The 27,617-nt window shown below is 38.4% G+C and overlaps 1 protein-coding gene across 1 annotated transcript in view; it reads left to right on the plus strand.

Moving 5' to 3' along the window:
* The window catches only part of sema3h (sema domain, immunoglobulin domain (Ig), short basic domain, secreted, (semaphorin) 3H), a 29,433-nt gene extending 2,217 nt beyond the window's left edge, over positions 1-27,216 (plus strand). Inside the window, exons 2-17 of the mRNA XM_053625423.1 lie at positions 6,309-6,463; positions 7,516-7,578; positions 7,669-7,788; positions 8,870-8,963; positions 9,083-9,202; positions 10,098-10,243; positions 10,490-10,604; positions 16,844-16,913; positions 20,981-21,125; positions 21,556-21,775; positions 21,889-21,977; positions 22,065-22,106; positions 22,543-22,697; positions 22,834-22,895; positions 23,805-23,947; positions 25,157-27,216. Of these exons, the coding sequence (XP_053481398.1) occupies positions 6,309-6,463; positions 7,516-7,578; positions 7,669-7,788; positions 8,870-8,963; positions 9,083-9,202; positions 10,098-10,243; positions 10,490-10,604; positions 16,844-16,913; positions 20,981-21,125; positions 21,556-21,775; positions 21,889-21,977; positions 22,065-22,106; positions 22,543-22,697; positions 22,834-22,895; positions 23,805-23,947; positions 25,157-25,576 (2,159 nt within the window). The 3' untranslated portion in view covers positions 25,577-27,216. The remainder of the gene's footprint in view (positions 1-6,308; positions 6,464-7,515; positions 7,579-7,668; positions 7,789-8,869; positions 8,964-9,082; positions 9,203-10,097; positions 10,244-10,489; positions 10,605-16,843; positions 16,914-20,980; positions 21,126-21,555; positions 21,776-21,888; positions 21,978-22,064; positions 22,107-22,542; positions 22,698-22,833; positions 22,896-23,804; positions 23,948-25,156) is intronic.
* The last annotated feature ends 401 nt before the right edge of the window (positions 27,217-27,617 follow it).

The following is a 27,617-nucleotide window of genomic DNA, read 5'->3' on the forward strand; positions in this document are numbered from 1 at the left end:
GTCTATCCCAGGAAACTCTGGGCATAAGGTGGGGGACACCCTGGATCACACACCCATTCACACACTACAGACTATTTGGAAATGCCAATCAGCCTACAACGCGTGTCTTTGGACTTGGGGAGGAAACTGGAGAACCCAGAGGAAACCCCTGAAGCACGGGGAGAACATGCAAACTCCATGCACACAGTAAACTTGCTAACCACTAAGCCGCCATTCCCCCCACCTTATCAGTAATCTCCTTTATTATTCACCATGCGTTTTTCTAGATAGTAGTCTACTAGATGTTTACTAGCAGGCGAAGCTGCTAAGATCTTGTAACTATATTATGCTTTCACCAAAACCACAGGTGAACATCTCTGATCCAAAATACTTGGATCAGTGTTTTTTGATGGATATTTATCATTAGCAGTAATTCCTGTCATGTCCTCCAAATAAAATGTATATCTGTATTTATTATTTTTATTGATTTGACCTATTTTGTCATTTGTATCAAAATACATGTCTATATATTTTTGCCCAATCCTGCTCAGTGCTCTGAGCTGCTTTCCCAGGCACAGTGTAACCCTCTGTTCTGACTCATCCATGCAATCAGCGCTGATTATCCATCAAAAATCTTTCGTATTCTAAACTGGACATGACATATTCCCACAACTAAATGCCCCCCTAGACATTTCAGTAATGCTTTGCTTGGTCTAGTTGACCATCATCATTAAATCACTGTATCTGATTGCTTAAGTATCTGAGGATAATAGATTTGACTCGTCAGGTTGCTTTCAGTAATGAACTTATTGATTAGTTTGTGTTTGAGTTTTCACCATTTACAAGCATTGTGCAGTGTTTGAGCACACTCAGTGAGCTGATAAAGCTCAGTAAATCAGCAGATGGATGATTTACTGCTATGTGACAAAGTCATTGGCGAAAGTGCCAGGTTGCCAGTGTTTATTGGACAGCTGGTGAGAAGCTGAGTTCTGCTTTTCCAACTGCAGGGTTCAACAACAGCACTTTTACAAAGTGCAGCACTGAGAGAATGAAATGAGCGTGTGATAGCAAGAGAGCAAAGAACAAAATAATGACATTCAAGAAAATTAATCTGTACATATATTGACTTGTTTATGCTCCTTCTCATTGCCATTTATTCAGTTTAAAAATATAGTTTGGTATTTTATAATTATTTTCTATTATCATATTATTTTAGAATATGATAATTGATACTTATATTATATTATCCCTGATATTTTGTTATATCCCTGATATTATATTCTTGTGAATATATGTTGAATATAGTGGAATTTATCTGATATTTCTCATTATGAAGTATGATAAAAAACACATATGATTTTTATGCCTATTTCTAGACATTTCTAATCATTTCAGCTTTGGGATTTATTACTTGTTCTTATTTAATATAAATTGAATGTAAATTATGTATACTTAATCTCTAAATGTATTGTTCTAAATGTAATATTGTCTCTTCTTAATTAATATAGTATTGTAGTACATTTCTTATGATCTGTTCTTAATTTAATATTGTTCTATTGGCAGATAACTTCCCAGAAATAATTCAAAACATATACAAAAACGACCATTTTAAGCTTGAAATGAAATTTTTTTTAAAAAGTGTACATAATCTTATAATTAATTTTTCATAATCTCATATTTTTCTCATAATAATGAAAAAATGCTAAATATCCTATAAATCCGACTGCACTCAAGCTTCCAGAAACGATCTGAAAAATAATGCAAGTTGATTAAACTAATACTGTGTAATAAGAATGTGTAACCATCTACAGTTTCAGAAGTAAGTGCAATACTTGGGTGTGACAGGCAGCGAAAAATAACAGAGACCTCATTATAAGACGTGTGTGTATGTGTGTGTGTGTGTGTGTGTGTGTGTGTGTGTGCGTGTGAGGACTATAATTATGATGTATGCTCATATTTAAGAAAGGTTGTAGGTTATGTTGAAAAGGTGTTTCTGAGTGACATTTGACAAATTCCAGACATGAGGAATGTGTGTTATGATGTTTACATATGTGTTTGTATGTGTCTGTGGCTTATGCATGGATGTAGTTATAAGTGTGTGTGTGTGTGTGTGTGTGTGTGTGTGTGGGTGAGAGTGTATGAATGTGTGCCTTTCCCAGCCCTGCTCTCCAGACCTCTTTTCTCTAATTAGGCCATAATTGTGGAAATGATAACCCCATTTCCACAGGAAGTGTGTCCCGTTTCCAGCGGTCCCCTACAGCGCAGGAGGAAAACTCTTCGCCAGGGGAACACTGCCCAGACAGGCTATACATTCATATACTCTCTCTCTCTCTCTCTCTCTCTCTCTCTCTTTACTCTCTTTTCTCTCTCTCTCTTTCTTTTTTTCTCTCTCTCTCACACACACCTACACACGCATAACGGACACACTAGTCCATTTCCACATAATGACATGGTTGAGAGTGACTATGCCACAAACTGACTCTTGCATCAGTTTTTTTTTCATGCTACTCTGTCATTTAGCCCAGCAGATGACATGACTGCACAATAGTGGTTGAATTAAGTGACAGATGGATATATGAGGAGTTCATTAGGTTAAACTTTTTTTTTTTTTTTACATTTTTTTTTTTTTTTTTTTTACAGTTTTGTTTTTTCAGATGTCTTGTATGCACGTACACATGCATATTTTCCCACTAGATAAACTCGAAACAAACATTGCATCTCATCAACAGGATTTATTTTTTATTTTTATTTATTTTATTTTAATTTATGTGCTTGTAGGTGTTATTTTAGTTACAGTGACCGTTACATCTCAAGTTTTTCTGAAGATAAGAAAGATATCAGTCCGCTAAGGCCTTTCGGTCAAATAACAAGTGTGTGTTGTGTGTGTGTGTGTTTGTGTGTGTGTGTGTGTGTGTGTGTGTGTTGTCTCTGATATAAAAATATCTTTATCAGTATCACACAGAACACATTTGCAATAATCAAATATTCTACAATGAGCATCCCCATGACTAAGGTAATCTGATACACACATACAGAGAGAGAGAGAGAGAGAGAGAGAGGGAGGGAGGGAGAAAGAGAGAGCGAGGGAGAGAGGTTAAATACTGGATATCTTCTGCTGATGTTCCCACCCAGATTTGAATATGAAATGCTTCCTCTTACCAAGTGCGTGAAAAGTTTGAACAAAGAAAGAACTGAATAGATGAATTGATAGGGATAGATGAGTGGCATAGGGACAGATGGATTAATGGATAGATAGATTGGTGGCTGCTGTGTGATGGAATCAGACAGGATGGAATGATGGAATCAGATGGATGTGGGATGGATGGATGGACAGTGTGTGGAAGAGAATGGATAAACAGATAAATGAATGGATGGGTGGTGTAGGGATGAATGGGTGGTGGATAGATGGATGGATGGATGGATGTGTGGGTAGTGTAGGGATGAATAGGTCATGGGTGGATGGATGGATGGATGGATGGATGGATAGGTGGTGTATGAATGGATGGATGGATGATTGGTGTATAGATGGATGATTAGATGGGTGGTGGATGGATGGATGGCTGGAAGGATGGATTGATGGGTTGGTGGATAGATGGGTTAGTGGATGGATGGATGGAGGGATGGAAGGATAGGTTGGTGGATGGATGGGTTAGTGGATGGATGGATTGACGGATGAAAGATGGATGGATGGGTTGGTGGATGGATGAATGGAAGGGTGCGTGGATGGATGGATGGAAAGACGTGTTGGTGGATGGGTGGAGAAGTGGTGTAGGGATGGATGATGAATGGATGGATGATTGAAGAGAGAGATTGTGTATGGAAATAGATGGATGAACAGACAAATGGATGGAATGATGGACATGTGGATGGAGGGATGGACAGTCAGATGGATGAAAGGATGAATGTATCTGAGTATTTGTTTGATTATGTGATAAAGGTTAAAAAGTTTAGGGGTTTTTTTTTTTTTTTAATTAAACCATTTGAGGTCAAAGGTTACTTGGCTTTAGTAACTAGTCATTAAGGGGTCATATGAAACTGAGCCCAGAACCCAGGCCACACACACACACACGCACACACACACACACACACACACACACTGAGAGACAGGTGGAATACCAGCCATAATCCTTTGGAGGGGTTTTTAGTTTACACACACTGCACATACCCGCCCGCCCACCCCACCCTTGCCAGAGCAGCTGGTGCTACTCTCACTGAGTCAGGAATCTGTGTGTGTGTGTGTGTGTGTGTGTGTGTGTGTGTGTGTGTGTGTGGAGAGAGGTTGTGAGGGTAATACTATTTTGTGGGCAAACAAGAAGAGTCTGTGAATTATTCTAATTAAGGAACTATGTTTTGCGTTTTAGATAGGTGTGTGTGTGTGTGTGTGTGTGTGTGCATGAAACAATCTGCAAAAGTCATATTTGTCAGCTTACCACAAATCCAAGGCAGCTACAAACTCTGTGTGTGAGTTTTGTACGTGTGTGTGCATGCATGTAGATTGCGTTACTGCTGTCAGGTTTTAACAGTGATGTGTTCAATTGCTAAACTCACCACAGGGCTTCTAGTATGTGTGTGTGTGTGTGTGTGTGTGTGTGTATGAAACAATCTGCAAAAGTCATATTTGTCAGCTTACCACAAATCCAAGGCAGCTACAAACTCTGTGTGTGTGTTTTGTACGTGTGTGTGCATGCATGTAGATTGTGTTACTGCTGTCAGGTTTTAACAGTGATGTGTTCAATTGCTAAACTCACCACAGGGCTTCTAGTATGTGTGTGTGTGTGTGTGTGTGTGTGTGTGTGTGTGATATCCTCATTGCTTCATATCTTTATCTTTTTGACCCATTAGTTCATCCTTCGGTCATCAGCAGACAGAATGAGTCTGTAGATTATTGGATTTCAGAGCTGGTTTTTCTGGTCCGGCTGTCTAGCTTCTTGTCCTTAGACATCCTAGAATGTGTCTGATCTTTTGTGTGTTTGTTTGTATGTCTGTGTGTGTGTGGTAGTGTTGTCTTCCAGTAACCTCAAAAATGTATGTGATATTACAGAGAGAGACGTGGCGCTTGAAACATGCACGTTTTGGACGCGCTTCTCTCAGATCTGCTCTGTAATACAGACTAAACAAATCCAGATTCTTCTGTCATTTTAGCCCAGCATTCTTCTCTCCAGTTCTGATCTACTCTAGAGTGTATTGATCCAAGACATAGAGTCTGTGTTTTATAACTAGTCTGTCTTTCTCTTCTAATTTTGGACGGTTTTCTGACTCAAATCCTTTTCATATTTCAGGAATATTTCCTTTGCTTATGCCATTTGTATTATGTAATATTGGGCTGGCTATATTAAACATGTGTTAAATTACTCCCTCTCCCTCTCCTGCTTCTTGGCTTATGACACATGCATCTGGAGTGTATGGGCAATTACCATGGACAAGAATTTTGACACATTTCCGTGTATTGCAAAAAATAGACAAACCCTGTTTATAATGTTTGTAAGTTTAAAGGCAGTTGAATTCCTTTAATAAAATAAAACACATGACTATAAAAATCTGAACCCAAAACTGTTTCACTACAACAATAAAAGCATTATGATGAGGCTTACATGAGATAAAGTCTTAACAAACATGTACATTTATTCAACTAGAGCAATGTAGTACAAAATAATTTTGTTAACACACACTTCCCTGAAGGTTTTCTGGTATTCATTCACATAAAGGTTTACTGCTATCTGGTACTGTATCTGCTATCTAAGCACATAACCATTCTTTCCTCTGTAAAATTCAATGAAAGAGCATATTCTACACGTTTAAAATGTAAATTTTTACATTCCCAACATCTGGCTGTGGGTCCATACTTAATTCCTTAATTAATTCGCTTAACGTTTATTATTATTATTTTTGTCTTCCATTATAAGCGTGCTTTTCACTCTTTTCTAAGTTCAGGGAAATGTGTTGAATTTCCTGTATGTGGTAATTGTGTGCTACAAATGCGATGAATAACTCCCTGAGGTGATATGAGGAAGAAACCTTGAGAGGAAGCAGACTCAACCCATCCTCATCTGGATGACACCGGATAGTGCGATTATATATAATTCCCAGTTATTCCCAATAACTGTGTACTACATGGTCAAAATGTGTAAATGTGTAACCAGGAAATTCGTTATAGTTTTCACAATTTGTTGACATTGTCAACTGTTTACTCATGGAGACTTGAGTGCGAAACTGTTTGCAGTTCTAAAGCTAACATAGCAATTGTAGTCCTGGGGTTTTATCCCAGATGTGAAACAGCGTTATTGGAAAACGTTTCATAACGTCTGTCCCTATCTGTCTGTGTCTCTCAGAGCTGGTCCGTAGTGGCAGGTTGATGTCTCTGCCGCTCTCTGCGGGGGATCTGAACTCTCTGCTCCCTGATGAAGATGGCCGTAGCCTGTACATCAGCATGAAGGACTATTTACTGTCAGCCAGCCTGGATGATGTTACACAACCCCATCGCAAGGTGATCACACATTCTCAGTCCTCACTTTGTCTCACACACAGCTCACAGCAATAATGAAAGGAGCAGGACTTCAGTCCTGCCGCATTGCCACTGTCGCATTACATCAGTGACACCACCTTATGCTCTGTGAGTGTGTGTGTGTGTGTGTGTATGTGTGCGTGCATGCGCGGCGAGTAAAGGCAAGAACCCATGTAGTATGAGGAGCCATTTATGCAAATAGTACTGCTTACTTGGGCAAGAGCTCGGTCATTAAAGTTCTGTCACCACAAGGCTGTGAATTTAATGCTCATCACTTTGTCTGAAGACGTAAAAGAAAACATTTTTTTTTTTAAACATTCTGCATTTTGATTCTCTAGAACTCTAGATTAAAAATCTTGAATGGTAGCACTACTTGTATTGTTCTCTGCTTGATATATCGCTTCACTTATATCTCATTTGTATCTCGCTTTGGATAAAAGCATCTGCTAAATGAATAAATGTAAAATGTTATGTTAGATAATATTTATCTGAAAGGTTAAAATGGCGTATTTGAGTATTTTAAGTGAGATAACGTATGAATAAAGACCTAAACAGCAGGTCATACTGCTGCATTGTGTTGTAACATGTTCATGCGCACACACACACACACACACACACACACACACCCAGACATCTATAAAATATGTGCAGGAATCCAGAAGCAGAAACTGCCTTATCTTATCAAAACTGCCATTTCAGTCCAGCCCTTTCCATTTAAGTGACTAACTCTGTGTGTGTGTGTGTGTGTGTGTGTGTGTGTGTGTGTCCCTACCCTACATGACTAACTGTACATTTATGCAGATTAAATCTGAAAGATACAGGAATGCCAGTTCAATAAGGTCTCAGGAGTGGGAGCTGTTATTCATGCACTGACTCATCCATCTTTAATACATTAGCCAACAATCATTTACACAATCATTTACACTAACAAAATTATTATTATTATTATTATTATTATTATTATTATTATTACTACATTTGACTGTGTGCGTTTCGTTTTTATGACTTCTGTTGCTTCTATGTTTGTGTTTCAGATTTACTGGCCTGCGAGTCCAGATCGAATCCAGGACTGTCTGATGGCTGGAAAAGATTTAAAGGTAAAATACACACTCTTTAATGTTTAAATAGACTCATATTCATGTAATATATTCATATATTCATTTCCTGTTTTGTTGTGCCCGGTCTAGCTGGACTGTGCCAATTTCTTGCGTGTATTGGAGCCCTATAACCAAACGCACCTGTACGCCTGTGGAACGGGAGCCTTCAACCCTCGCTGTGCCTACATCCCCACCCGCCTCTTCCTCATGGTACAGAATGCTATATTATGGCTGTAAGATGGGTGATATATAAGGAATTAAACACTTCAGGATGCCCTGTTGTAATCAACGAAGTAATCGGCGAAGCTATCTCTTATAGCAGAGTAATTTTGCAGACAACTACTGTTTTTATTCATTAAAAAACAGTGCATCAAACTATTTTTATTAAAGTATTCATAGTTATATTTTATGTTGTGGAACGTTTGTGACACAAATTAGTTACTGTTATTACTTATGTGCCTATGTGTCCTTCCCTTACCGACATATTTTTTTTCTCTCTATCACATTTATAAGTTTATAAGGCAAAAATGCAGTACCTTCCAATACCTTTTGACCAATCAGAATCAAGCATTCAACATAAATGATGTCACAAAACTATTTGTTTCATGTATTGTCAGTTCTAGTATAACACTGACCAACTCCATTTGCTGCACATCCAGCTGATTGGATATTAAACTCTGTTTCTTAGAAGTTTTTTTTTTTTTTTAAATGCTGCACTGCTATTTTGCTAGCATACCATATATCCTGATATGATATTTCTGACATTCCCCTCCTCGCCATGCAATAGACAATATGTAGATGGTAAAAAGAAACACACACTCATTAGTAATGTGTTCACTTTAAGTGTGTCTGAAAATGCACCGTATTTTATACATAGTGTACTATTTCGGGAGCGTTGCCATAATCCCATAGAAAGTTGGTGATGCATGAACTTCCTTCAAGGCTAAACCATTACAGTTTTTAAAATCAGTGTTGTGGCTATGAAAGCAGTGAACCAGGAATTTCAAGAATTCACTCTATTGTAATTACTAGTAAACTATAACTACTATAGTAACAGTGTTATAACCAGTGGTAACTACCATAATACCAGTGTTATAACAAGTAGTAATTACCATAGTAACAGTGTTATGACAGGTAGTAATTACCATAATAACAGTGTTATAACAAGTAGTAATTACCGTAGTAACTGTGGTATAACCATGTTTGCAATTCATGGTAGTGAATGCACAGATGTGATGAGTGTAATGTGTGTGTGTGTGTGTGTGTTTGTGTGTTTGTGTGTGTGTTGCAGGCTGAGGATCAGACGCTTCAGTATGAACAGACAGAGTCTGGAAAAGGAAAGTGTCCTTATGACCCCCACCAAAAGACTGCTACTGCCATCATTGGTACTGCAGTTTGTGTCCGTGTGTGTGTGTGTGTGTGTGCAACCTTTAATCTTCATTTTTAAGTTTGATGTCCTTTAAACTTACTGTTTGTGCTTGTGCTTGTGTGTGTGTCATTGCAGATGGAGAGCTGTATGCTGGAATCACTTCTGACTTTATGAGTCGCGACTCTGCATTTTTTCGTAGTCTGGGAGAACGTCATGTGATCCGCACAGAGCAATATGAGCCAACCTGGCTTCAGGGTACACACACTCCCACACTTTCACATGTACAGAAAAATAAATAGATCGATATAAATCAGTACAGAGTAGCAGGTGGATAGAAAGGAACACAGAGAAAGGAACACTTGAAAACAGAGACGCAACAAGGCAAAACACACCTGTTAGGACTCATTTAAAAAAAAAACTTTTACACATTTTCACCACAAATGTAGTGGTTTAGTTTAATGTCTGAAGTTTGCTTTTGCACCAGAGCTACGAGGCTAAACAAGGATAATTATTGCACAGTGCTAATCTGATGGCTAAGCTTCCCCTACTTGTTAGCTACATTAGCCTTGTAGCTCCAGTGTATAAATAAAGAGGCAGTCATTTGTTGATTGAACAAATTCATTTGTGGCAAGTGGAAAGTTGTATAAATTTTATTATTAGCTGAACTACACTTTAATATAGTAGTGTTAATTCTCAATTCTGAGTGTCCTTGCTTCGTAACAGTAGACGGAACACTATTCCTTTTAAGTTTCAAGAGAAAGTGAGGGAATGACAGTTTATAGCTGTTACAGTGTGAGTGATGACAGGAACTAACTTGTTTGGGAGACATACCACATTAACCGTAACTATGAAATGTTGTTCTTTAACAAATCAAAAATTGTGAATGGTTCGAAAAGGATACAACAATTTGGGAAGTGTTGTGATAGGAAAATAATCCACGTTTGACTGGTAAAAGTAATTCTACATCACAGCACGCCATCATTGATTATTTTTTTTCTACAACAGCATAGCCTGTCTTGTTTAATCCACGCGTAAGTACTCTGACATACAAAGAAATGGCCGTATCAAAAGTCTCATTTCTTCTAAATCAATGAACCTTTTCACTTTCTTTTTTCTCTTTCTCCCTTCTGTTTTTCTCTGTCTGTCTCAGACGCTGAGTTTGTGCGTGTGGCCGTGATGAAGGAGAGCGATAATGAGGAAGATGATAAGGTCTACTTGTTCTTCACTGAGCGTGCTCAGGAGGCTGAGGGGCCCGCCGGCAAAGTCCTGTATACTCGAGTCGCCCGCGTCTGCAAGGTGTGTGTGTGTGGTTTGTGCATACCTTCACTTTTGGGACTGTGCGCTTGCATATCTACCTGCATGCATGGAGGTGGACGTGCCCGTCTGCATTTCTGCCTGACCCATATGTTTGAGTAGTACATCACTGTACTTTAATCAAATACCTGAAATCACAGATTACATTTTGATGTGATCATCTGATCATCTGCCCGCAGTTTTGGTATGTTTTGTGAAGTTTGTGTGTTTGTCTATGTGTTTATGTAGAATGACATTGGTGGCCAGCGCAGTTTGGTGAATAAGTGGAGTACGTTTCAGAAAGCTCGAATGATCTGTTCTGTACCCGGACCTGATGGCTTACAGACACACTTTGACCAACTGCGTAAGTAGTGCACACTAATAATTAAAATAATTCCTAATTAAAACAAAAATAAAATGAATGTTAAGCATAAAATAATGAATGTTCAAGTGTATTTTCGGTCTGAAAGATATACCTATGCTTCAGATAACGCTTAGAAAACATGCCAAGGTATATCAAAGCTCCGTGATCAGTGTTTACACACACACACACACATACACACCCATTCACACAAACCAGGTTCTTATCACTCAGTCTGTGTAAGCAAAAGCTGTAGAATAAACAATTCTTCTGTGATTAGACTAAATGAACTATATCAAACATGCACACACACAGTCATACACACACACTCACACATGCACAACACAAACACACTCCCAACAAAAACCCTTTATTATACCTTCACCAAACATTTAAGCTCTGGTTTGATATCTGTATAGGTGTTTTCACATCTCATAACTGCTTCTACACAAACTCTCCCTCTATCTTTTCTACGTAAATGTAAAAGGATCATGCCAGTCGTGCAGAGTCATAGTGTTTAGTGGTTAGCATTAAAGAAAAGCATGTGACCACTTTCTAACAGATTCCATATGAACAACCCAGTCTTGCGGTATTCGCAACTTTGGAGGGTTTTTTTTTTCTGTTTCAAGTTTAAGTGTTGTGGCACAATGCTCACAATAAGGCAGAAACCATGAAAGTCAAAGAAAATGATAAATATGGTGTTATTTTAGTCATACAGTATAAAGTCTTTTCTTAGTAACTTGCAAACACATTTGAGGAAAATGGTGATATTTCCAAGTATTTTGTCTTGTTTTCATTGTCATTTCACCTTTACTTAGCAGGTAAGAGCTAGCTATAAATCATTACCCTTAGTCTTGCTAGCTAGCTTGTTCATTTCCCAGCTGCCTAGCATTGGGTTTTCTTATAACTTTATTATATAATTATATTATAATTGAAGAGCGAGTTCAAATTTGTTCAACCTCCCATGTTGAACACACAGATTCACTCATTTCATGAAATGTCGCAAATGCAACATGCAAAATGTCTAGCTAAATGTTAGCAATTTGACAAAATCCAAAACACTAGCACATGTGGAAACCTTACTATCTAACAAGACTTTATGATTGTTATTCATTTTAAATGTTCATACAATGTTATTGTCACTGCATGAAGGACTGTATTTTTTTAAACTCATGAATCACTGGAAGGAAATGTCATTTTAAATACAGGAAATGGCTGCCAGCAGTGATGATGTGAATATTAGTGCTGTATTAGCTATGATTTAGCTAGGTATTAGCTGTGTATTAACACAGTAAGTGTTATAAGTGTTGATTATGTAAAGTGGTATGGACTTTCACTACCACTATCCGCCAATAGTGCAAAGTAGTGTTAATCTTTTTAGCTTTTTAAGCTTGTTTGGTGCATGTTAAATTTTAGTGGATTTTGCTTAAAACACACCTGTCTCTAATATTCAGATGCTCCTGAAGGCATTGGTTGCTTGCATTAGGTGTGTTTATTTTGAGCCTGAACTACACTCTTCAGTGTTAAAGATCTCAGAGCAGGTTTGAACAGCCTTGATACACCCTTTCTATTGATAATATAAAGACTAAATAACATCTCATACTCTTACTAAAGTTTCCATGACTACATAACCCAATAAAATCAAGTCCCAGCTTCCAATCGGTTAATCTTACATAGCCATGACGACGTTATTACAGCCATCTTCTGCTTACGGCGCCATCAGCGTGTCTGTGAAAATTCCATCAGTGTGATATTTACACCATGCTCTGTTGCCTGGAACAACTACATCTCCCAGCAGGCTCTTGTGGCTCTGGGGCCCTCATGATGCAGAGCTTGCGGTGCATGGGTAGACCACACTACACTCAGTGTGTGGCCAATGGTATGTAAAGGCTGCTAGAGCTAGGGTCTAGATGAAGAATCTTAATCTGGATTATAACACATATAAATAAAACCAAGGATTATAAATAACATCCATCTGTCATATATAAAATTCACTTAATTTACCAGCCTACTTGGTGGGTTATGGTGCTGCTTACCTAGTAAAAAAAAGTCCTGTATAGTATTATAGTTTATATTTTGCACTTGCAGTAGTTCCCTGGTGGACTAGCGGCTAAGGATCACACACTCTCACTGTGACCCGGTTTTGATTCCCAGGCAGGGAACCCTAGCCACTGGGGGTTGCACTCAGTGCCAGTCTCAAGCCCGGATAAAATGGGAGGGTTGTATCAGGACGGGTATCCAGCGTAAAACCTGTGCCAAATCAAATATGGGAGACCAGTGATCCACTGTGGAGACCCCTAACAAGAGCAGCTGAAAGAACAACAACAACGTATATCACTTGCATCATGTCTGTAGGCATTTATGTGCTCAGCTTGAAAATTCGAAGGTCATATAAGGTTTATTCTTTTATTAATTTAGCACATATTTTTTCACTTATTTTACATCCATCGTAGCATGATTAAAAATCGCACACATTCATAAACGCATAAACACAAGCATGTCCTTCTGGCACTTTTGAATCACTTTTGAATCATTTTAGAAATGTAAAGGAATACTTTTGCATTTTTAAACATAGTCTCTTACCACAGACAAGAAATGTAAGGTTTTTCCCCCTGTACTAAGAAAGAATGGAACGATTGTTGGAGAAGTCAACATCTGCCCTAAAACATCCATGATTAAGCGTTGAATAAAATAAATAAAGTATGTTTTGGCTAAACAGGCTAATCAGACCAATTTCCTCAGTGTAAGGAAGCAGATCAAATACACTATCGATGCAGTAAACAGAAATTAGGTTTAAAGGTTGAAAGAGTCCTTGAAGATGTGTATAGTTAGAGTTGGGGTGGTGATGTTTTGTCTAGTGAGAACTGAATTTATAAATCAGAGAGCCAAAATTGGCATGTGAGCTACAAGTGTAATTGTTGATCCTAGCTTGCTGTAAAACCATCACTGAAAACTTTACCACAAAAAGCTCCACCCGTTTATATACTTGTAAGGAAGATTTTGCCAGAATGGGGATCAAACCTACACCACAACTAGTGAAAACCTCACTAAGAGCAAACCTGCTTTGACTGTGATGTGGCATCTGTGGGCTGTCTCTCTCATAATGACTTTTCCACTGCAACAGATTGTGCCTACTTTATTTAGTAACATAGATTTATTATTCCTCACTTACATTTTTAATTAAGTCATGATTGAGTGGATTCATTTCTGCTCCAGTTTGAATAGCCATCTGCCTGTTGATGCTATTAAAAGTAGAACCATGGTTTAGTGCGCGTGCTTCAGCGTACAGTATGCACTTCAGTGTTATACTACAGAACTGCTGAATGCTCGTTTCTGCAGAAAGTGTTGCTTAGTTTTTTATAACGACAGAACTCTGAGGTTTTCTGTGAGGAGAAACTTATTTATAATTTATAGATGAATCTCCAGTATAAGTGATTTGTACCAGTCAGCGGTAAAGTTTCTGACACGGGAGAGGTTTTATGACGAAGGTGCACTTTTTGTTGTATTAATTTCAAGAGAGAGATAAAAGAGAGGTTGGTGAGGGAATGACTCTTTATAGTTGCTGTAACGGTGATAACAGGAACTTATTTTGTGGATCTTCCACAACATTAAAAGTGACTATAAGCTTTATATATATATATATATATATATATATATATATATATATATATATATATATATATATATATATATAAAATTTGATTTTTTTTTTTGGTAGTTTTTTCTGTATTTTGTTTTCAGTTTTAGTTTTAGTGCTAAATCTACTGTTAGCAGAAACAGTGACAGTTGTGGAGGTGGCTTTACAGGGCATATGTGTAACATCTTTGGAATGTGCAAAACATGTTTAAGGTATTATTATTGGCCTAAAAAGTATGTATCCTGTCAGGGTGTCTGAGACCTGTGGTGGATTTGAGGTTTTCATACAAGTCCATAATATAAATTAATATTTCAAGGACATTAACAAAATTAGTTTAAGCACAAAATATATCAACTCTGCATAATGTGCCATACAATGTGTTATGATTAGAAACCTAGTTTATATACTTTTTCAGCTAAGAAAGTTATTTGAAAATATTACCATAGCACTCCAGTGCTTACCAGCTGTTTGTTAATTTAAAAAACTCAAACAACACAAATGACAGTATTGAATTTGCCTTATTTTAATCTCAGCTCATTTCAAAGTTAATTTCTCTGTTTTATTTTTAGGTTTTATTTATTTTCTAGAATATTGTATTCTCATTCAGGAAAATGTTTATTTGAAGGTTTTGTGTTTGTTGTGTGTGAGTGTAGGTGTTGGTATGTATGATGCAAGAAAATCTGCCATTGTCCAAGTTCAGAGTTTATAGTGACTGTGTATTTATTTGAATATGTGTGGTGTGAGATAGCAGATATTTTAGTGGCTTTTAGTGGCTTGTGGTTTGGAAGTGGTGAGACTTTTAGTTGTTTGTCTGAAGCATGTCTGGGATTACTGTATTGTCATAGGTGTTTGTGTGTGCGCGATTGTGAAGGTTTTGCAACTGTTTTATTGTGTGTGTGTGTGTGTGTGTGTGTATCACCCTCATCCTGTCTCCAGTTTGCTTGGATGTGGGGCAGATAGATTAGCAGGGACGGGAAGGAGGGAACGGTGGAGAGAGTGACGGAATGAGAGGGGGTTGTTTACAGCGATGGTAGAGAATAGGGGCAGGATGGAGGGTGAATGAGTGCGGGTCAGACAAAACTATCTCACTTTCAGGAAGAACTGGGCTTTTTGCTTAGAGAATCTGCCACCACTATGGTTTCCCAATGAAATGAGGGGCAAAAGAGGGGAAGGAGAGAAAGAGGGAGAAGCAAAAGAAAAGATGTAGAGTTTATTCATTTACAATCAAAGCATACAGCTGAAGACTTGAAGGGTTTTGCTCAAGTCTTGTGATTTGAAATACAAGGTCAAACCTTTAACTGCCAAGCCACCACTATTTTGATATGAGAAAGGAATTAAAAGTGGTAAACAAAAATAGAAGAGGGGAAAAGTGAGGATGGAAAGAAGGGGTGAGAAAATTGCAGAGTGGGGGTGAAGATTTTTTTTCTTTCATTTTTTTTTCCTTCAGAGAGACTGAAGAAATCAGGAGGATCAACACTGTCTTTATCTTTGGTCTGTCTTATATTTGTCAGTTAGGTACAGAGCACCACTGTGCTAAAAAGCACTATAATCCATTCTGATCACCCAGATGAAAATCTGTCACTATTCATTTCAGTCTCATTTCAGAGCAGAACCATGCCTGGGTCACTTTTTTTTAGTTCACAGTCTTAACACAGCTATAAATGGTTTAGCTGATCTCCTGAATCAGTCATGTCCAACCTGAGCACTTATCTAAGACAGACCTACTTCAGTTAGTTAGTGCTCACCTACTGTTATTCCTACATCACCCCTAAACTCCAGAATTGTTTTACAGAGAATATTAGAAACACAATCTCTCTAAATCCATAGTCAAATAAATAAATACATAAATAAATAAAGTTTTTAGCCTGACATATTTAGCTACTAGAACTTTTATTTTGTTTTATCTATTTTTCATATTATTATTATTATTATTATTATTATTATACAGTGGAATATATAACAGAACATTGTGAGCAGAGTCTGTACATACAGCTTCTTCAGATTATTCTGCAGTTTCCACTGGTGTGTGTGTGTGTGTGTGTGTGTGTGTGTGAGAGAGAGAGAGAGAGAGAGAGAGAGAGAGAGAGAGAGAGAAAGAGAGAGAAGGTCTGATTATATCTGAAATGGTAGGACCATGAGAATGCGGATATGTACCAACGTGCCTTCTGATCATATGAATGTGTGTGTGTGTGTGTGTGTGTGTGTGCGTGCGCGCGCGTGTGTGTGTTGGGGGAGGGAGCAAGAAAGCATGCATGAAACCACAAGTATGTCACATTGTGCAAGTTTATTTGCAAAGAAAGAGAGTGTGACAGAGGTGAGAAAGCTTTGTTTTCCTTTTGCATGTATATGCAGGAGAAATGTTTTTACATTCAGCCACCTCCTCCTGTCCCCTACTGTCTTTTTCTCACTGACTCCCTCCATCGCACTGTCTCACATTTCCTCTCCACTCTCCATACCTCTGTTAAACACAGGATATATCTTTTGTCATCCAATGGCACATAAAAGACATGTTTCCTGAAAGTAATATACATATTAAGGTGTAAATCAAGCTATAAAGTGCAAGATCTTTTTACTATTCTAACAATGCACTGACTTCTCTCTACAGAGGACATCTTCATTCAGCACGGCAAAGACGAGAGGAACCCGCTGATATACGGCCTCTTTACTACCACCAGGTAAACTCACACACTCGCCCGAGAAACCTGAGCTCATGCAAAATACAGAAAAGTTTGCTAAGCAATGACAATATGGTTAGATCCATTAGGAATGACATTAGAAAGTGTGACTGCTAACCTTGCGCCTAATACCAGTATTAAATTTTCATGCAAACTGGGTTTGAAATTCAGAGACATTTGTAAGCATGAGCCCATGTTTGCTTTTTTCTTTCCTCGGCTCGAACACGGTTGCTAATCCCTTAATTCAGAGAAGCAGGTGGCAGTGTTTTTGTGGCCCACATACAAAAAGAGGAGCCTCTGACTCACCCCTTATTTACACCATAAGCGAAGCCTGAAAACTGCTTTTTACTTCAATCTGTCAGAGGTTTACTGCGGGGGTGTAAAGCAATAGCATTATTTGTAACTGTATCTGTTCAGTGCTTCAAATATGTGTATCTGTAGCTGTATTTCAGCCTATACCAGTTTTTTTTGTTGACATGTACCCTGCGTCTATGCCTCCAGAAACACTTGAAAACACTGGGAAAATGCCAACACTTTCAGCATGGTCGGGACATTCTGGTTCTGACAGTTTCTCAGTCATAGCTACATGACTCAAGTCACTCTAGTTGGTCTCAACTAGAGATGAGCATGACACTGGGTTTTTTGGGGGGGTTTTTTACATCCCACTCATGCAGTTATTTTAGTTTGTGCCCACCTTTGATAATGAATTAAGTTGATAAATAACGATAAATAACTTTAAATAAATTTGCCCAAATGATAAATAACGTACTAGCCTCATTTAAACCTCCGGAACCCTGACCATGGCAGTTATTAAGGATTCTGTAAATGCATCATACAGCAGAGCACATTCACGTTAATAACATTGTCATTGACCTGCAAGCTTCATATCTGACCACTTGTCCACATATGCATGAAAGTAAATACTTCTAACTAGTAATTATGGATAGTCTCTAAATTTGGCCGATCTCGCGAACTGATCGCAATTCGATGATGTAAAACACGTGAGGACGCAAAACACGTGATGCCGTTCAACTTTAGCACTGCAGTCATGTGATCACCTGTGTGGAATTATTACGAGGTCTCAGGAAACAAAGAAAAATTCGCCAGTTGCTGTGTATTTTAAAAGGCCTATTGAAATGTTCACTGTAAAATGAATATATGTTGTGCTTATTTATTTAATTCTCAATTAAAACAACAATCTGTAAATAACATTATCGTAAATAATATAACCAAGGCAACATCTGTGGTATTACTTTGTCTGAAGAATAAAAAAGGTTAACAGTGACGGTCAAAAAAAGCTTACATGTCACTTATATAAAGCTCGAACGATCGATATCGGTATCAGCCGATCATGATGACAAGAAATCGGTAATCGTTATCGGCTGCAAAAATCCTGATCCGAGCATCTCTACTAGTTAAACTCCTCTAGTCTCAAACAGATGCCATGTGAAATGATTTTATCTATATTTGTATCTGTTTAGAACACATTATCTGTTCTTTCCAGCACTATTAGAGTTACTGTGGTTTCTGCAGTTGTGTGTGAGACAGACAGAGATACAATACATCTGCTTGTGTAGTTTATATGTGCATGTGTGTAGCAAAGATCAATCACATATTCATATTTTCCAACCAGCCGTTACAAGTCATTTCCATATATTTCCAATATATAAAACATATAACACACCCTGCCTGTGGGCATCACACTGGTGATCAAACTTGAGTATGGGTGTGGCAACTTATTCTACTTTGACTTACTGTGATGGAGTGTGTGTGTGTGGGTGTGTTTGTGTGTGTGTGTGCGTGTATGTGTGTGTGTGTGTGTGTATATGTGTGTGTGCGTGTATGCGTGTATTCGTGTGTTTGTGTGTGTGTGTGTGTGTGTGTGTGTGTGTCTGTACAGATGTGAGCCTGGCAACATCTGTTTGAATTAATTTTATGTGTGTGTGTGTGTGTGTGTGTGTGTGTGTGTGTGTGTGTGTGTTTCGGTTTGGCTGGAACAACCAAATCAGGCAACGGAATCAAGCAGAAGGGTGGAGTAAGGTTCTAAAATACAAACTTCAGACTTAGGCAAATGGAAACAGTGAGTGTAGTAGTCAGACTGATGGTAAAGTCTTTACAAGGCTCACACACTAAAACACACTGGACTGGAGTAGCTGATGAAACAACTTACTACAGTTGCAAGACAAATCATAAGTTTATACTAATATGCTTGTTCTAATACGTTATTGTTTCTATAGTAACAGCTTATTCACAGGGGCTTGTATGGCAGATGCTCCACAAAATCTAAGGCTAATAATAAATGTGTTGTTATTTAAGAAAAGAAAAAAAAAACATAGAATCATTGATGAGGTGATGTTGTCTATAAAAACTTAACATTTATGTAAGGAGTCTCCAGTGTCCAAACTTTGACACAGTCAGTAAATTTTCTGCCATGGGATAATTTTCAAGAGACGTGACTTTCCAGGTGACTTTTTTGTTGTTTTATTAACTCATTAACAAGAGAGAGAGAAAAGAAAAGCTGGTGAGAGAGTGGCTGTTTATAGCTGCTGCAATGTAAGCAATAATAGGAACTAACTTGTAACAATATAAATGGATAAAAAAAGAAATACATGTTTAATTAAAAAAAAAAAAAAACTTGTCAAATTGCTGTAATATAAGATTGATGAAATACTTTAGAATTCAAAAATAATCAATTTCTAAAATGTATACAGTCTTAGTAGGACAAATGATATGCAATGCAGATCATAGTTTCAGCAGGAATTAAAGTTAAACTAACTACAGTTCTGTTATCGGATGCACTTGTACTGATTCATAAAATCATACACTACAGTATATGGCCAAAAGTATGTGGACACCTGACCATCACGTTTACAGCTTTCCTTTTGCAGGTATAACAGCCTCCACTTTTCTGGGAAAGCTTTCTAAAAGATTTTGCAGTGTATCTGTGGGAATTTGTGCCCATTCAGTCAAAAAAGCATTAGTGATGTCAGGATGAGGATGATGATGTTTGATGAGAAGGCCTGGCTCGCAATCAATGTTCAATCAATTTGTCTAAAATGTCCTTGTATGTTGTAGAATTAACATTACCCTTCACTGGATCTAAGTGAAGCCCAAACCCTGAAAAACAGCCCCAGACCATTATCTTTCCTCTGCCAAAATTTCCTGTTAGCATTATACATTTCAGTAGGTAGCATTCTCTTGGTATCCAACTAATCGACTCATCAGTGAGACTGTCAGATAGTGAAGCATGATTCAGAACTCCAGAGAACACATTTCTACTGCTCCAAAGTCCAGTGGTGGCATGCTTAAACACAACTCAAACTGGTGATTAGCATTGCACATAGTGATCTTATGCTTGTGTGGATTTTTATTGGCTGTGGAAACTTATTTCACAAAGCTCCTGTCGCACACTACTTGTGCTGATGTTGCTTTGAGAGGCAGATTGGAACTTTGTAGTGAGAGATACGACAGAGGATAGGCTTCAGTATTCAGTGGTCCTGCTCTGTGAGTTTGCATGATCTACTGATTCGAGGTTGAGCTGTTTCATAGATGCTTTCATTTTGCAATAATAGCACTAACAGTTGACTGGGCAGATCTAGCAGAACAGAACTGACTTGTGGCAAAGTTGGCATCTTACGACAGTGCCAGGTTTAAAGTAACTGAGCTCTAAAGTATGATCCATTCTACCGCCAAGGCTTGTCTATTGAGATTGCATGACTATGTGCTTGATTTTATGCACCTGTTAGCAATGGGCATAGCTGAAACTCTTGAACTAATAATTAGGATGCGTGTCTACATACATTTGGCCACATAGTGTATTGCTAGCCCATTAAAAACCTATCATAATGAAGATGTATTAGATATATAGGGAATCCAAGCTTATTATTCAGTTATTCGTCTTAAAGCACATCATTTTAGTAAATGCTATGAACTATACAGAATCTACACTGAAACTAATAGCCTGTAGTTCCATCAGTTTTTGGGGTTGAAATCCAAGGTATTAGCATACTGTAAATATTAACATTCAAAACATCTGTTAAAGCATATGTCCTCTGTCTCACACGCAGTGATGTGTTAAATGGATCGGCAGTGTGTGTCTACCGCATGCAAGACATCATTCGTGCCTTCAAAGGAAACTTCTACCACAGGGAGGGGCCACAGTATAAGTGGGCGGAGTTTACCGGCAGAGTGCCCTATCCCAGACCTGGAACAGTAAGTTCTTATTCTTTCTTTGAAGATTAGAATAGCGAGACGTAATTTGACCATGATGTGCCTTTATTGGCCTTGAGGTTTACTCTTGATTTGTCATGTGTGGCATGTGATTGCACCTCATTAAGAGAGACTCAGAGTCTGGTACTTTTCTTAACACTCGCCGTTCTTCACTCTGAGTAACTGTGAATGGTTTGACATATTTTCTTACCTCACTTTTACGGTGTTATATTAGCGTAATTGTTTTGCTTTGTACTTACTGGATGATAAGTCAATGTAAGAAGGTTGCTTTTTAGGTTATAACGACAGATACTGCATTTGAACTCTATAAATTGTCTATTCTGTCCTATCTATTCTGACTGAAGATGTTATGAAGGTGTCAGATAGCTTTACACGTAGCTAACCATCGTGTGTTCTCCATGTCGCCACCTAGTGTCCAAGCAGCACTTATGGAAGTTTCCGTTCCACACGGGAGTATCCCGATGATGTCATCTTCTTTAGCCGCACCCACCCACTGCTGCAGGAAGTGGTGCATCCTGTGGATAGCCGACCTTTGCTAATTAGAGTCGGTGTTGACTACAAATTGACCCGCATCGTTGTGGACAGAGTGGAGGCTGTGGATGGACAATATGATGTTCTCTTCATCGGGACAGGTGTGTGTGTGTGTGTGTGTGTGTGTGTGTGTGTGTGTGTGTGAAGGCTCCATATATTATTATGTAAGAAACTGTAAAAATTCACTTGTTGTGTGTGTGTGTGTCTTATCTAGATTCTGGCCTGGTGCTGAAATCCATTCACCTCCCCAAAGAGCAAGGACGGAGTGAAGAGGTCACCCTGGAACAGCTGCAGGTCTTTAAGGTACAGAGTGTGTTTGCATTCCTAATGCGATTGTATACCCTCTGTAACATAAAACTCTTGACCTTTGATCTGTCTCTGTCCGTGCAGCACAAGTCACCAGTCACTGCCTTGACACTGTCCAAGAAGAAGGTACGGTTACTGTGGAACGTGGACAAACACACATACACATAAGCAAAAGCAATATCCTATTCCCACTATCTTTTATACAGTGTTTCTATGGCAACCTGAGACTAGGCAGATGAGAATCAATTCCAGGAGTGTGAGTTTTCACACATTTAAGTAAGGCAACATGCAGGCGAATGCACTTGAGACAACACAAAGCAGCAGGGCATTTTCACTGGTTAAGGCTAAAGCATGGAGTGAATGCCTGAGTTTGTGTGTCTTAGATATTCGGCATATAATTCCTAGTCTTATATTCTCTGAAATATTTCTCTAAGGTTGTGCACTGCAAACCAAATATGTGGGCACAGCATGAAGGCAGAAAGCTTGAGTGACAGAGCATATATATGTGCAAATTATGTCCATGTATGTGCATATTTTCATGTGTGTGTTTCCTCTTGAGCAGTGGCTGTTCGTGGGATCTGCAGAGGGCGTGTCTCAGTTGGCTCTGTATCAGTGTGACCTATACGGTCAGGTGTGTGCAGAGTGCTGTCTGGCCAGAGACCCATACTGCAACTGGGATGGCCATGCATGCAGCCCCTATATGCCAGTTGCACGCAGGTAAGCACCAGAACACATACATATGCATGTACATACATTTGGTTTTCTTATTATAATCCACAGCTCCTGTTTATGTATCTGTCTGCCTATCTATCTATCTATCTATCTATTTATCTATCTATCTGTCTCTCTATAGGAGAAACACTCGTCATGTTGGTGATTACGGAAATCCTTTAACTGAGTGTGTCAGACAGGGAGGTAAGATTCAGAAAGTTCTAAAAGTTGTTTTATTTTATACTCAGTTCTCAGTTGCCGAGTTGCTAGTTCATTTTCTTAACATCGATCATGTGGGCAAAAACAGCTTGTGCATCAAAGGAGAACGGCATGAATAATGCAAGCAACCTAACAAATCATATCCAACGCCACAAGCAGAATCTCAGAATGCACCACTTATTAAATTGACAACAGCCTAAGACCACATTGTGTGCTGGGAACAAAAAAAGCAAGCGGACAAAACTTTTCTAGACAAATTCAGGTTGCTGTTGCATCATGATGATGGAAGCTTCAGAATTTTTGTATGAGGAATATAAGTCATAGGGCACATAGCACATAGGATACTGCTAATACCTACTAAATAGTGTTCATACAGCACTGGCTATCAGAACATTGTTGCATGGTAAGTGATTATCATGTGTAAGATGGACACTTCCGGTCTCTTGAACAGACTGTCAGTCTTTGGAATGAGATGGACAGGGCTGTTTGCCGAAACACACTGTGACTGTGCAAAGCAATCACATCCACATGTTATAATATTCCTGCACAAACCATCAATCGTTATGGAGAATCCATGCCCAGTCATATCCATGCTGTTCTGAAAGCCAAAGCAGGCACAACAAGTTATTAGACTGTCATATGTAATAAACTAAGTGGTCAATAATGAAATAATAAAAGTTCAAACGTACAACCTACATCTGGTATTATAACACAAGATTATAACTGTGATACTATTCCAGTATTGTTTTGACTCTCATAAATTATAATATAATGGTTTGTATGATTCTCTCTCTCTCTGTCTCTGTCTCTGTCTCTCTCTCTCTCTCTCTTTCTGTATATATATATACACATATATAATTACAGATTTATTCATTTTCATGTCTGTCTGCATAGCTGGTCTAGAGGTGCAGTCAGAGGAGAAGGAAATAGTGGTGGCTGTAGGGAACAGTACCTACTTGGAGTGTCTGCCTAATTCACACCATGCCAAAATTACCTGGTTTAAACAGATCGGAGAGAACAGTCTGGAACAATACGAGGTACAAACACAACCCATACATGTACATGCATACAGTTGAGGGCAAGTGCTTACATACAACAACTTTTATCGTGTTAAGTCAAACATGGTATATACTTTATCTCTGTAACAGGTCATTTCAAAATAATAGCTAAAAGACGGATTTATTGTAGTTTTTTAAATTTACTATATCACATATTCAGTGAGTAAAGAGTTTACAAAAAACATTTTTTAGTTCAGTTTACAAATTTTCTATGGGATTCAGGTCAGGGCTTTGTAATGACCACTCCAATACTAATTAATATTAAAACCTTTGCGGTATGCTTAGGCCTGGACCCAGTTGTGACTAAGTTTTAACTTTCTGTTTGATTTCTTGAGGTGTTCCTTCAATATTTCTAGATAATCTTCCTTCTTCATGATGACATGAAGTGCACTAGTCCTCATTCCAGAAAACCGCCCCACAACACAATGCTGCCACTCCCGTGCTTTACAGTTGGGATGGTGTTCTTCAGATTAAAAGCCTCACCCTTTTTCCTTCATACATAGGCTCATCATTATGGCCATTATAACAATTCAATTTTTGTTTCATCTGACCAGAGAACACTCCTCCAAAAGGCTAGTAATCACTTGCAAACCTCAGAATGTTTTTTTTAATGCTGGTCTTAGAGTAAGGGCTTCTTCCTTATGCAACAGTCTTTCAGAGCATGGAGATAGTGGATGTACGTACTTTGGCAGCTGATGCCTCCAAGTCCTTCACCAGTTCCTTTGTTGGTGTTTTGTGGGTTCAGTTGAACCTTTCGGAACAATGTTCATTCATTCCTGGGAGCTATTTTGTGTCTGTTTCTTGAATGATGCAGGTGTATGTGTGGTCACAAGATTTTTATATTTGCATTCAATTGTTTGTACAGATGCCTATGGTACTTTAGGGAATTAAAGCTGAAATAAATCTGTCTTTAATTGACTGTTTTAAAATTCCCTCTGATGTGAACATAGTAGATGCCCTAATGGACTTGCCAAAAGAAATATATGGTAGCATCAAATGTAGCATCAGATGTAATAGAAGGGGAAGAGAATATATGTCCATTTTTGATCATGTGAAATTGTGTAAAAACTGAGATTGAATATGTTTAGCCTAGGTGCATGTAAACATTTGGCCTCAACTCTATACATCTAGGCAGACATAATACACATGCATAAATACACATAAACAATATCTCCTTCTCTTATTCAGGTGACCTCAAGGGATCAGCTGGTAGTGATTGACAGGGGCATTCTCATTCCAAGGGCGGAGCTTAACCACGGTGGGATTTATCACTGTCAGCTTGAGGAGCATGACTTCCGTTGGACGGCCGTAACGATTCGATTGAGTGTGTGGCATCCCAGCCAGCCCGCTATCGCAGACTCCACCCAGCCCTTACACCAGGATGCGTTGACTCTGATTCGCCACAGTGACTTGGAGCACTACTGCAAAGAACTGGGCAAACAGCATCATGATCACAAAAAGTCCAGGGAAAAGCAGCAGGCACAAGAGAGAAAGAGAGGAGACAGAAAGAAGCCTGGAGGAGAGCGGGGAGAGAAGGAGCGGGGGAAAGGCAGAAAGAACAGAAGCAAAATGGGGAGCTCTGCCTTAAGGTCTCCGAGAAGCACCTAGTAATGTTCGTACTGTACACAAAAGAAACTCTACCAACAATACCATAAATACAATACGAAACTGAATAGTAAGCACCTTCACAATCTTAAGCATGAACTCGCATATACATCAACATACACAGACTGGTGACAATATTGTTTTGTTAATAATAATAATAATAATAATAATAATGATAAGCTCAATGAGAGGACTGTTTCTAAGCAGCGATTTATGAATGACAAGGGGCATGGCTTTTATGAGGGATGATCTCGAAGCCAACAGTCACATGGACATATCCTGATTATGGTCAAGAGCCTTGCAGAGCTGAAACCCCTTACAAACATACAACGTGTCTCAGACATTCTTGTAGTTTGTGTAAATAGAAAAAAAGCCTCCATTATTTCTGGAGCACCTGTAAAAGCTCTATGTTTAAAAAAGACTGCTGGCTTTGAAGCACAAATTTGACAGTTATTGCATATTAGCTGCATCTAAATGTATTGTTCTGAATGTTTTTTCCCCTTTGTTCTTATTTATCTTTGTATTTATTTTCACTTCCTTTACAAACAAAAGCTGTATATTTGCTGTGAACATTTTCTTCAGTCATTACAAATGGACAAAAAATAGTCCTACAATGACCTTTTCTAGGTGGTTAAATACTTAGGCAAATCCTTGCTGTTGAAGGACTCTCCTTTAAATATTAAGAGACTTGCAATATGCACATATATGTGGAAACTCTTACTTGATGTTTTGCTTGATGGTTCCTGGCATTGGGAACTGCTTTAGAATGGACTTGACTAAACAAGGAGAGACAACTCAAAATTCATTTTCTACTTAACCGGACATGAACTGTTTGGTATAGGAGCACTTCAAGCAAAACAAAACAGAACTGATTTCAACCACGCATGATGTACATGATAACATCTAGCTTCATGACGACAGCAGGGCCAGCAACTGAACCCTTTACCTACTGTAACAGAGGTTAGGCAGGATCCCCTCACCCAGGTGCAGGCTACTGTTATGAATTTTATGAATTTATGAATATTTGAATCTAAGCAGTTAACTGTTGCATTGCACATCTACAGTACCAGTGGAAAGTGTTTCTTCACCTGCTTATAAAAGGAGGCTTCATTTGTACTATTTTTACACTTTAAAACAACAGTAAAGACATTCAAAAGCTATATTTCAGATTCTTTACACTAACCATAAGGCACTGTGATCGTCCAGCTTTATGAAGGAGCAACCTTTCTAATGCTCTTAACAAACATCTCACCTATGTTGAGTACTTATCAGCTGCATTTCCTGAAGTTGTTCCACAATTTTCTCTCAGTTTATTCATTCGTTCATCTTCATGGTCAAGGTTAGGGTCAATCTGGAGTCTATCCAGAGAACAATGGGTACAAGGTGGGAGTATATCCTGGATAAGACACCAATCCATTTACAATTTACAGTCACCGATCCACCTACTGATGTGTTTTTGGGAACTCCACACCTTCTTGGTTTTGTCATTGCTAATTCCCGCCTGCTAGTTAGTTCTCACCTTTCAAGCAACAGGTAACAAGCTGGAAGGGGGAGGGATAACATACACTGAGACATGGGACATGGTGAGACATGGTCCAATCACTGTATTATAAGAGAGCTAAACACACTTGGAGGAGAGTATACACCTGCCTGTTCTGTAATAAATAAATAAATAAATAAATAAAGGTTAAATCTAGACTCCTTATGTATTCTTCAGCTTGTCGTTTTGTGGGAATCCCTTCAAGGCTCTGTAGAACCCTTTAACGGAAGTTTTTTCAACTAGAACATCTTTAAGAGTATGTACAGTACATGAGCTTGTAGACATTTTCACCTGGCTATTAGATTCATCATATTTAGTCAAAAATTTCATCCTGTAACTATATCAAAAATGTGTAACGATCATACTGAGCCACTGTAAGAGTAACGTTTCTCATCTGTAATTGATATTAAACATAATAACAAAACAGCACACTCAGCTTTGACCAAACCACATCACTGCTTGGGTAAAAGAAAACTTTCATTACTTCAAAGTTGAAATCATTTG

This window comes from Ictalurus furcatus, chromosome 5 (assembly GCF_023375685.1).
Source record: "Ictalurus furcatus strain D&B chromosome 5, Billie_1.0, whole genome shotgun sequence".
NCBI lineage: Eukaryota > Metazoa > Chordata > Actinopteri > Siluriformes > Ictaluridae > Ictalurus > Ictalurus furcatus.